The sequence below is a fragment of the Gadus chalcogrammus genome, chromosome 1, assembly GCF_026213295.1.
Source record: "Gadus chalcogrammus isolate NIFS_2021 chromosome 1, NIFS_Gcha_1.0, whole genome shotgun sequence".
NCBI classification, from domain to species: Eukaryota; Metazoa; Chordata; class Actinopteri; order Gadiformes; family Gadidae; genus Gadus; species Gadus chalcogrammus.
The window spans coordinates 13,831,174-13,843,673 of NC_079412.1; the positions used below are offsets into that span (position 1 = coordinate 13,831,174).

General features: G+C 48.2%; 1 protein-coding gene across 1 annotated transcript in view; it reads left to right on the forward strand.

Moving 5' to 3' along the window:
* The window catches only part of LOC130382791 (protein Wnt-5a-like), a 12,559-nt gene extending 5,597 nt beyond the window's left edge, over window positions 1–6,962 (forward strand). The window contains exons 3-5 of the mRNA XM_056590697.1: window positions 364–611; window positions 3,412–3,704; window positions 4,912–6,962. Of these exons, the coding sequence (XP_056446672.1) occupies window positions 364–611; window positions 3,412–3,704; window positions 4,912–5,370 (1,000 nt within the window). The 3' untranslated portion in view covers window positions 5,371–6,962. The remainder of the gene's footprint in view (window positions 1–363; window positions 612–3,411; window positions 3,705–4,911) is intronic.
* Window positions 6,963–12,500: the final 5,538 nt, after the last annotated feature.

A 12,500-nucleotide genomic window follows, 5' to 3' on the forward strand; every position in this document is an offset into this window, starting at 1 on the left:
CGGGTGGAGGAAAACAAATCAACCGTCAGCTCTTTCTCTATTATGTGGGACCACTGCAAGGCTCTGCTTGTGCCCGTGTATTTGCCGTGTCTTTGCTGTGCCACTCTCCCCAGTTGATCAGGATACACCGACAGCCTATTGTCGGCTGTTATATAGCGGCGGGATACTCCCAATTGTTTCCGTGGCTCCCTGACCAGACGCTCATACTAGCGCTGGTCCCATCGGCCCTCTCCGACTGCTGTGCCTTTCCCTTTCTGTCCATCCAAAACAACACCATTGCTCTGATTGTGTGTGTTCCTCCGACACTTGTTAGCTCTGTGTTCACCTCGTGCGTCTGTCTTCCCCCATGCCGTGACCCTCCAGGTCCCTGGCCATGAACCCGCTGCTCATCCCCGAGGCGTACATCATCGGGGCCCAGCCCCTGTGCAGCCAGCTGGTGGGCCTGTCCCAGGGCCAGAAGAAGCTGTGCCAGCTGTACCAGGACCACATGCAGTACATCGGCGAGGGCGCCAAGACGGGCATCAGGGAGTGCCAGTACCAGTTCCGGCACCGGCGCTGGAACTGCAGCACCGTGGACAACTCGTCCGTCTTCGGGCGGGTCATGCAGATCGGTAAGAAGCTGTCAGCAAGCACCATTTTTTTTTATCCGTTCATTCGTGGATTGAGTCATTCATTCGTGTGTGGTATAGTTCATGCGTGCATAACTTCATTGAGTCACGCTTACATGCATGTGTGTGTTTCTTGACCGGCTTGCCCAGGCCCGTGTTATTCACAGGTGGCCTGTTAAGAGTTGAGGTTTTCCGGTGTGTATGCCACGGGAAAACGTGTCGGTGCGCTGCCTAGGGAGGTTGTAGTACGGCTGATTCTGAGCAGCTGTGTGGAGAGAATAGTTGGTGGGTGAGATCGCTGGATCAATCGCATGTGGCCCTGGCCCCCCCTGGATAATCTCTGTAACATTGACGGAGACAGTGCACACGCACACGCATAGACTGTTGCAGAGCTGCATTAACAACTAATGTGACTCAAGCGGCCGAAGACATAAAGGCTAAATATATAATCCACGTTCCTTGCGGGTCGGCGGGCACGTCGGCATGTACAGTAGGGTAGAGCACGTCAGTCTCTTTATAAAGGCCAGGAAAATACTATCCAATCATCCCTGCTTTTTTTTTTCGGGGGGGGAGGTTGAAAAAGTAAAATCCCAGCGTTGAACTCTTTCATCTCACACGGTACGACTCCGTTTGGGTTGGCTGTTTGCCTCCCACCACACGGGTCAGCGGAAAGTCTGTTTAGTGTTGGCATGTATCGATCATAACTCTCGGGACGGAGCGAGAGTCAAAGTATAGCCTGTCAGTGTGGTGATCAAGGTAGAGCCATGGCCAATCCGTCTGGCTACGGCTGGGCCGGGCCCGTGCAGCCGGCCTGCTTCGTGTGTAGACGACCGCGCTTGATACTGTTTATCAGTCGCACTGGGAGCGGGGGTTCTTTTGGGACCACTTTCAGACCGATTTTATTATTTTTACTTTGCTGAGGCGTGCACATGCAGACGTTGGGGAGTGTCTGCCCGCTCAGAGTGTGTGTGTGTGTCTGTGTGTGTGCGCCCAAGGTTATTGGAGCTTTTTTTTATAGCCCCTCCTCCCTGCCCTTAGTTCTCCTGGCTTCCACTCCACCAATCAGTCTTCAAAGGAACCTCATCTGAATCCTCCACGTTCCTCTCCTCCTCCGCTGTTCTCTCTACCTGCATCGCCTCTCTTGAGTGTGCGTCCTCTAGCTCCCCTTCCCTCTCAGAGCCAGTGGTGCAGGTGATTTAGGGTTACTCGTCATGCGGCTGGAGTCCTCGCTTACTGCGCTAACCCAGGCGGCGGTGGGAGGTGGTGGGCCTGCGTGGGAGACGACAGCTCGTCTGTCCACAGGTCCACTATTAGGCCAATCTCCTCTGCATGGTTTTAAATCTGCGTTAGACCCAGAATCTTTCCCCCCTACGCTCAGCCCCAGCGCCCGCCACCACTTCCATCTGGACAGCGTTCAGCCTCCACCTCCAGCCGTGCACCTTTCATAGCGGACTTGTCCCTTTGGACCCTCTCTTTTTATATTAGGTCAGGGTTAGGGACTCGTATTTATAGATTTTATTGTCTCAAAAAGGTATTGTCTCTACTCCCCAGTTTGGTTTTCGTCTGGGTTTTTTATTCCCCTTTTTATGTGTTTCTTATGACTTATCTTTCTCAGCAGGCTCCCTTCTCCCCGTCGCTCTTTCTTCTCTCGTTCCTTATTCCCCCTTCTAATGCATTTGCTTTTGACTTATCTTTTTTGACTGACTCTCCTCTATCTGTTTTTGCCATTACTTGATGCTCTCCTGAGTGCTGGCCCAGCAGGTATATGAGCTATTTCACGTCTCTGTTTTTTTCTTCGGGCCCCCCTCTCTGTCAGCACACAGCTTTCTCTTATAGCGTAGGAAAAGGCAGCAGTATTTTTTTTTTTTTCTTCTTACAGTCGCCTATCTCCTCATCTCTATTTCTCTCAGAAACCCACTCACATTCAGCCTGTGGGTTTCTTCTTTAGTGGTTACTTGAGAAAGAGAGGAGAAAAAAAAAGCTAGAGATTCCTATTTCTTTCTCTTTTTTTTTTTCTTTTTTTTGGCCATTTTGTGTTTAGAGTTCCAAGATGTGTTTCATTCCGATCTCCGATGAGGAAATGTTAGCTGGGTCTGAAGTGAAGAGAGATTTAATAGTTCTGTGGCTCCAGGTTGAGTTGGGAGCTACGGATTCACAGATGGGAGTTTTTTTTCTTTACTGTAATACTGTATCTGTCGGCTGTGATTTGTGGAGCGATGGCAGTTGGCTGCTGAGGGAGGTCTCTGTCACCGGGGGGCGCTGTCTTCACTCTGGCGTGTTCCCAGTGGTAGATGTGCTGATTTCACCGCTGTGAGTGCAGGTCATAATGGAGAGTCTTGCAAGCGGCCTCTAAAAACTCTATCATTCCCGTGAAAAGAATGCGATGCACACATGGGATTGTAAGGCGTAGTTTCAATTGCATAAATGCCTTTGGTGACGGGACATCATGGACAGCACTCTACATCTACACACTGTTATCATATCAAGTGGTAGATAGGAACTGCTTTGGGGTAGAACACATTTGGTCATTCTCCATTTTTATATCTTTCCCATATACGTCTCTCTGATTGTGTCCGTCTGTATCTCTCTGTTTCTCCATCAGTTCCTTGTCTCTCTCCCTCCATGTCTCTGTACTGTACTCTTTACTCCCTCTCACTGTAGCGAGTGCAAGCTATGAAGTGGTGAGGGAGAAAAGGTCATTCTCTAAATGTAACGGCCCTCTCCATGCAACCTGTTGTCACACACGTTGTCCCGCTCACAGCCGACGTTGACCATGTCATCTTCCGTCCGTGTGTGTCCGCAGGGAGCCGCGAGACGGCGTTCACCTACGCCATCAGTGCGGCGGGCGTGGTCAATGCGGTCAGCCGGGCCTGCCGGGAGGGGGAGTTGTCGAGCTGCGGCTGCAGCCGGGCGGCGCGGCCCAAGGACCTTCCCCGGGACTGGCTGTGGGGCGGCTGCGGCGACAACCTCAACTACGGCTACCGCTTCTCCAAGGAGTTTGTGGACGCGCGCGAGCGGGAGAAGAGCTACCCCAAGGGCACCGCCGAGAGCGCCCGACTGCTGATGAACCTGCACAACAACGAGGCCGGACGCAGGGTAGGGAGGGAGGGATGGATGGATGGATTGATGGATGGAAGGTCTGGATAGGGCTTGGTCATAAATCGTTTTTTTAAATGGTTTTACATTCTATTAAAAATTGAAGATGTTTGAAATAGGTCTTTAGGTCTTCAACATAATGAACCTCTGTTGGACACTTTTGAATGCCATTTTGAATTCACGAGCATATAATTTACAATATAATTTACGATATTGTGTCAAATTCCCCATAATTATTGTGAAAATTGATGTTTCCTTATCGCCCAGCCCTTGGTCTGGAACTTCTCCTGAAGTAGACTTGCTGAGGGAGGGAGGGAGAGGGGAGGGACAGACAGAGGGCGGGCGGGTGGGCCGGTGGTCTACTGCAGCCTCCTGTTCTCAACACTGAGCCAGAGCAGCGGGAGGGATGACAAATGCGATGGGAGTTGAGAGTGAGATAATCCAGGTCAATCAGACGAGTGCATCCACCCGTTGATCATCTGTGAAACGGCTTAATCCACCACCTCCCCCCCCCCCCCTCAAGCCCTCCAACTCTTCTCCCCTCCACCCCTCTGGGGACTTTGATCTGCAGGGGGGTGGCAGTCTGTCCTGGGAGGCGGTGTGGAGGTTTTTGCAAGTCCATTCCAGAAGGCTTGAAACTGCCTCAAACAAAACACTCTGGGCCAAAGTGCTGTCGCCAGGCAACCGCCCCTGTTTAGAGTCGGGTCCAATGAGTCGAGGGCATTTATGCTGCAGCACACATGGAGTGATTTGGAAGATTACCGCCCTTTGATTAATTGGTGTGCGCGTGTGCACAGGAATGAAAAACATTCCAAACTTACCACTGCACAGATTTTGGAAAATGATTACAAATGAACACATTTGAAAGGTTTTTCTTCTGTGGTTGTGAAATTCTTTGTCATTGAGCAGATATGTAATATATAATACACTGTATCGCAAAGGGCCTTACAGTGAATATTGTTCGGGGCATACAGTATCATAAGTGAGCTGTAAGGGATGTGGTGGAGCAGTTACTTAATCCACAACATGTCAACCGCAGACATTGAGGTTCAGCCACTTTCAAATCGGAGTCCAAAACCCTGACCCCTTCCAAACCATCCTACTCAGGGGGACGCTTATCAAACCGGTGTGTCGTTTATTGGCCCATGTGTCTCATTGGCTCCTCCCTTCTCTCCCTCTCTCCCTCTCCCTCTGTCCCTCCCTCCAGACCGTGTCGGACCTGGCGCACGTGTCCTGCAAGTGCCACGGCGTGTCGGGCTCCTGCAGCCTGAAGACGTGCTGGCTGCAGCTGGCCGACTTCCGCAAGGTGGGCGACGCGCTCAAGGAGAAGTACGACAGCGCCGCCTCCATGAAGCTCAACTCGCGCGGCAAGATGGTGCAGATGCACAGCAAGTTCAACCCGCCCACCAGCCACGACCTGGTGTACATCGACGGCAGCCCGGACTACTGCCTGCTCAACCACACCACGGGCTCGCTGGGCACGGTGGGCCGGCTGTGCAACAAGACGTCGGAGGGCATGGACGGCTGCGAGCTCATGTGCTGCGGCCGCGGCTATGACCAGTACAAGGCCCAGGTGGTGGAGCGCTGCCACTGCAAGTTTCACTGGTGCTGCTACGTCAAGTGCAAGCGCTGCACCAAGACCGTGGACCAGTTTGTCTGCAAGTGAGGTGGAAGGAGCGGGGAGGAGCAGAAGGCGGAAGGGGGAGCTGGAGGAGAAGGAGATGGCGGAGGGGAAAGAGATGCTAAGGACGGATGAAAAAAAAAAAAAGAGGATTGTTTTGGTTGTTTGCGGCCGGCGGTTCGCGCCTCCCTGGAGGGCTTCCAGGCAGCGGGGGAAACTAACAAGTCTTGAGGACGGAGAGAGAGTGGAAAGAAAGAAAATAAACTATATAAATTATATTTATAGAGTTAAACAATTATACCGTTGCAAAAAGACTGACTCTTTGCTCCATTTTAGAGTTTTCAACAAAAAAAAACGTACATTTTCAGAAACTGAGAGTATCTTGTAATATTTATTTTCAGATTATAGTTTTTTTTTTTAACCACCAGGTCATCAGTTTTTCAAGCCCCGTAAATGCCTCAATCTGGCTGCACCACAAAGGCCACGTTTCCTTTTTAATTCCTGAATATATCGTTTATTTGGCTCGTCCAACAAGTCAGTGATTTTTATTTTTATTTCCCATGACCCTAGAATAGTTAACATTTTGTGGCATAGTTAGAAGTTCAGTGTTTTGTAGTGGAAGAGCGATGACATTGACTTGAATGCCTTTGTACTCTTATCTATGGATGTGATTTCACTGGCCCTGTCTCACACCAGTCTTTTAAGCCCTAGTCTGATTGTCGACCACATGTTGGCTGAGGTCTAGTTAAAGCTGCCGATACGAAAGTTCACTGCCAGCAAAACAAAAAGTTGGGCTTTTGGATTTCTTTACTGGGTATTGGACGACCTACCCAAGATTTCTCAGAATCCCTAGCGCTCATCCATGGTACTGCAACAAGCCCCCCTACCCATTATGCACTTTGAAACAGGCTCCAGCCCAGACCAAAGGCGTCTGTCTGTTTTAACTGTTTGTTTTTAATCACTGTGCATCGTCAGCGAATATAACATTATATTTTACTTTTATTTTTTCTCCGTATTAATACAGATTATCCACTTCACATTATCCTATGATACTTACATGGTTTTTAATATTAAGGGGCAATGTTCTGGTTATGATGGTGAAATATTCCACGCTCTGTGTATATAGTTTGTCTTTCCAACAAATCAGTAAATCTTATGTATTTATTTTCCCGTATCCAGATTCTCTCGAAAAGCTTCTAGAATGGAAAATGGAGACATCTTCACACACCGATCAATGTTTATGTCAACATTTCTTATTTTCACATAGTTGTTCTCACAAATTTGGCTTCACACCGTTTTGTTGTTGTTTTTTGTAAAGGGAAATGCACCTTAATGTTTTAAAAACACTTTTCACCATGAACAGCTTTGCCGTTACGTTGTCACACACTCACACACTCTTTAATACCACTCAGTTACTATCACTTTACCTGTGATGATTAGTAGACAAAGCATTAGCGTACCTACTCCATACCAATCCAACTATTGTATATTTATAAGCTTCTCCGTGAATTTGAGGTTTGCTAAACAATTTGTTATAGCTGTTTTGTTACTTTTAAAGATTTGGATCAATGCTCCTACTTTGTTTCAATAAATATCAAATATAAAACAAGCAGAGAAGTGGTACAGGCATTTACTCTGATTTGTGATATGATTTTGATATCCTGCTGGCATCACACTAGACGTGAACGAATCCATCCAGTAATCCTCAATGTTTTTCATAGTGTAAATCAAATCTATGGAGCTGAACTCTTTGGAACGCGGCCTCGGCTCTTCCAATCACAACTTTATTTTCAGTTCCCTCATGATGTTCAATCATATTTTTTCCTTTTCTCTTTACAATTGGCTGCTTCGCTGCAACACTCAGCTAAGGTTGGTAGGTTTTTAATTTAATGAGACGCACGCATGACGTAGGCTCAGTGGAAGGGAAAGGTGTGATCATGATGTGTCATGGTTTATTTTTATTTTTTTCTGGCAGATGACTGAGCCTTTTGTCAGTCCTTGCAGGAGATTAGGCAGTGGAGAGGCTGGAAGATGTGGTAATAAGAAGCAGGGGATTACATGGGGTCCGGATGGGAAGTGAGGAAGGAGAGGAGAGATGCCCAGAGAGAGGGAGAGGGAAGGAGCGAGGCAGTGAGAGAGAAGCAGAGAAAAACGTGCTTTAAGGAAAAGTGGAGCTGTTGAAGGCCTGCCATTACTATGTAAACGGTCTTGACATTTACTAATATTTACACTGGTAAAATGATACTGACTTTAGGAGCACATCCCATATGTGACCCTGTCAATTGGTCCTATGTGTTCGTGTGGAGGGACGTGTGTGTGTGTGTGTGTGTGTGTAAGTGCTCCACTTGAGCTTCCAGCAGTGGCACTAAATTGTGTTGCGTCATGACAAGTGTTTACATTTGTGATCCGTGTCATGCTTGCCAATCAGGAAGAGGCCGGAGTGAGAGAGAGATACAAGGTCAGGTCGGAGGAGAAGGAGGTGTGTGCTGCAGTTGCAGCTCCCATAATGAAGACTGAAGAGCTGTGCAGAGTTAAAGAGCCCCGCGGCCTGCAGGAGCGCTTATATAGTTGACCCCTCTTGTCAGCGGCAAGGTTTTATATGGAAATGAATTTGCCCATTTGGCCTCGTCTTTCTGGGAGGATGTGGAATACAGGGAGCGGGAGCAACCGAGAAGCTGGTGTCTTGTAGGCTAGGGGGGAGGGAAGAGTTTGGTGTCTTGACTTGGGTAGCGGAGGGAATCCGTCGTAGGTACGGCATGAACACGTAGTCCAGGTGCACAAGACACTTACAGTAGGAAACCCGAGACCCACAGGTGCTGAGGAGAGGGGGGGGGGTTAAGACTAAAGCTTTTCCCAGATGTATCGCACGCATGCACGCATGCACGCACACCCCAACACACACATATAAAAACACACATGCATGCACGCATACAGAAAACTTGAAGTAACATCAGAGGCAGGTTGTTCAAGCAGAACACTGCAGGACCCCTACTGCCGGCCTCCGTGCCCCTTCACCTGTCCGCCCCCATGCCTCTCATGCCACTCCACCCTGCTTGCCCCCAGATTAGATGGGGATGCGGGCGTGTTTCTAAATAATGACATGGCTGCTCTGCAAAGAACAACACTGTCTCTCATTTCTTTCTTTTTCTTTTTTCTCTCTTCTGGCCTTGTGGTTATCCGGGTGGTTAAAGAAGTTCACTGAGAGCGCACGCAAACACACACACACGCACACACACACACACACACACTCATAGGTGAGTGAGACAGGCTCAGACAGCGTTATCTTGGCAGATGGGATCTGTCGTACGCTCTGTTTTGAAGCTGTTTATCTAAGAACACAAGCTATGGGGGAATAAAACCTTATCCTATTCGGTTCATATTCAGCGGCTCCAAGAAAAATAAAGGCAGCCCGCTTTTGAGTAGGCCGTTGCACAAATTGAGCGCTATCACAACAACAACACCGTGAAAAAAATCATCAAAAGAAAGAAAAATAAAACCTATCTTTATTTGATTATTTTGAACCTCACTGTGTGTGAGACTCTGTGAGGGAGTTTGTGCTCGAGTTAGGCTGTGCTCAAGTGCGGCCAATGAAAGCATATGTGATAATTATGCTGACAAAAGGGAACCGATGGAAGCAAAGCTAGCTTAAGCTCTCCCGGCCTTTCAAGTGGCGTCCTACCATTCTCCCTCCATCACGTTAACATTCCTGCGAGGTTCTCCAGATCATTATGCGAGAGCTTGTGTTTTTCCTAGAACAAAGTAGCTGGTTAATGTACCACCAGATCCAGCCCTCCTTCCTAGCGAAGCAAACATCTGCGGACCGCGGCGTTCAGAAAACACCCTTAGATTGAGTTACTACAGTGGAAAAGAAGAGAGAGAAAAAAACGAACGCAAAAAAGAAGAGAAAAAATAACACGGATGCCAATTTACAACTCTGACTCCAACTGGAGTAACCGCAGTAATAGCGCCGTAATACATTGACACTTACTTCACAGGCGTGGTGGCACTGCCGGGGAAAACCAAACCTCCCCTGGAACCCTGGCCTGTGCCCTCCGCTCTACCAGGCTCAGACCGCGGGTGAACCCTGTGGTGTCTGCACGACCGCAGGCTTAATAACTGGACTCCTATTTCCATGATCACCGCCGCCACCTAATCACAAGCATAACCTATGAGACGGGAAGGGTGCACGGTGCCCTTCAGACTGCCATGGAGACAAAGTCAACAATGTATACATGATAGGAGGGTGCGCAAACACACACACTACACATTACAATATGTGTTGGTGTGTGTGTGTGTGTGTGTGTTTGTGTGTGTGGTCAGGGAGTGCTTGTGAGTGTGTGCGCGCTCTACAATCGTCGCAGAGTTGCATGAGTACAGGCTGTGATCGCTGCAGCTCTGGCAAGCCTCAGTGATCAGAGCCAAAATGGAGCTCATTGCATTCCATGCGTCTTACTGTAGTAAAACTCTCCTTAAAGCGAGCGCGGGGCCAAAATAACACAGCTCTGCAGAGCTGGATTTCGGAGCTATTTTGCGATTGTGGTCGTGCGTTTTTAAAGACAAGGCGTAGGACAGCACACACCGTGACGTCCCAACACCGGGAGTCTGGACTGGATCAGGGGGCCAGGCCCCTGCCACAGAACTACCGTGCTCCCCCCCCACACCCCCTACCCCACCACACCCACTCCCACCACCACCACCACCAGTGCTCCCTGGCATCGTCATCCAAGGGTCCCCTCATGAACCCCCCCCCCCCCCCCCCGCCACCACAGGCTGCTTAAATGGGGCAGCAACTGCATGGAAATAGCTGCAAGATATGAACTGCGTTGCGTAAAGCAATGTGTGTGTGTGTGTGTGTGTGTGTGTGTGTGTGTGTGTGTGTGTGTGTGTGTGTGTGTGTGTTTGTGTTCGTGGGTGGGTGGGTGCGTGCGTGCGTGTGGCATGCATGCGTGTGTGTGGTGACTTGTATACATGATGTGATTATGATTATGCAACAGAGAGCATCATCCAGCATTGCAGCGAGCCATGGTGAATGTATACTTGCAATGAGTCACTGGCCTGTGAACTAAACACTTTGCCCCCAAATTGAAGGGATCCATCCTCCTGTTCGGATTCCTTCCCAAGGTTCTGCTCCATTTGGGTAGAGGAGGCTTCCTGTTGCTCTTCTGAGGTTCTTTGAGCTTGAGGGAGTCATGAACCCTAGAGCCATGAAGCTCTTTAAAATTGTAACTGTGATACGTTTTTATTCAAATAAATGTGACTAATGTCATAAAATTGCTTACACGATAATACATGATATGATGATGTTGTCGGATTACTCTTCAGAGTAATCCGATATCTTTAAAAGGAGAAGCTCCAAAAGCGAATTGAACATGTATATCTTCGTAGTTGATTGTTGGACCTTGAAATATTTCCAGTATTTATGACATCTACTGTAAGTAACAGACCTCTTCTTCCTTTTCCCTATACATTACTTATAGAGAAAAGTAAACTGTTACTTACAGTAGATGCCGTAAATACTGGAAATATTTCAAGGTCCAACAATCAACAATATACATTTGTTGATGTGATTTCCTTCCTTCCATGGGCTGCAGCCTTTTTCTTTAATAATGCCTTGTGTCCACAGTATAGAGTATAGTTACATACCAATGATGCTAGGTTGCATCCAAATTCCATTGTGGCAGTTGAAATCCCCTATGATAACTAGGATAGGAAAAGTAAACAGACATTGTGCGTGTATGTGCATGTGCGTGTGTGTGTGTGTGTGTGTGTGTGTGTGTGTGTGTGTGTGTGTGTGTGTGTGTGTGTGTGTGTGTGTGTGTGTGTGTGTGTGTGTGTGTGTGTGTGTGTGTGTGTTTGTGTGCATATTTGTGTGTTTTTATGAGTGTGTGTGTGCATGTGCATGTGTGTGTGAGTGCGTGCATGCCTACATGTATGGTTGTGTGTCAGTATGTATTCAACCAGCTTCGACCAACTTTAGTCCCCATTATTCACAGATGTGAAAACATCTGCACCTTGAACGGCAGGCGGTCGCACTTATGCGTGTAATGACTGACTCTCAGCTTCACCGATTCACCCTGAAAATGGAATCATATCAATGATGGATGTCTTATGGTTTCACAACATTATTTTTACGAAACAAACTCCAATCCAAGGGCTTGTTCGCCAACTGACATTCAAGATGGTACGATTACACATGCATGCACACACGTTTGCTGCTCACTTCTCTGTTCTCGGGCCAATCCCATCACCTATCCCAGTCATTCTAGGTTAACGTACAGGACGCCTACTGCTCCCTGGTTTCTTTTGTTACGCTGTCCGCTGCTCCCGGGTCTGTTACCCATTACACTACAATGAAGCGTGTTTACATCCCAGGAACAGACACGCTTGTTTGTGGTCTGCCATGGGATCTCTCTTTCCCTTCCTCGCTCTCCGACCATCAAAGTGCTGCGTGTGTGATTGTGTGTGTGTGTGTGTGTGTTTGTACAATGATGCATCTCTGTGCTTTTTTTTGTTTGTGTATATGTATGTATGTCTGTGTGTGAGTGTATGTGTGTGTGTGTGTGTGTGTGTGTGTGTGTGTGTGTGTGTGTGTGTGTGTGTGTGTGTGTGTGTGTGTGTGTGTGTGTGTGTGTGTGTGTGCGTGTGCATGCGCGTGTGTGTGTGTGGGTGTCTGGGTGTCTGTGTATGTATATGTGTGTGACTGATTGTGTATGTATGTGTGTGTGTGTATGCACATATGTGTGTAGGTGTGTGTGCATGCTTATGTGTGTGCGTGCGTATGTGTACGTGCGGGTGTGTGTTTGTGTGTGTGTGTGTGTGTGTGTATGATGGTCTCTACCACACAGGGGGCTGAGTGATCCTGTCATCCTACTAAGCCTCAGTGGATTACAGCAGAGTGGCCCCCAGGGGCTGCTCCGGGATAGCCGCTATCCACTCCAGTTATGGTGAAGGGGATAATACCACAGTTATTTGGTTCATTCTTTTGTATCACCCCCATTCTCATCTCCAGTGTCTCACAAGGACTCAATGCACGACTTGCAAGCCTTCAACCGCCAAACCTTTGGAGGATGTTCTCTCTTCCAGAACGACAATATTGTTAACAATGCATAGTTGGAAAAATTAAGGGAGTTATTTACACAGAAAAAATATCCATCGTTAGAGCCTCTTCTTGTGTG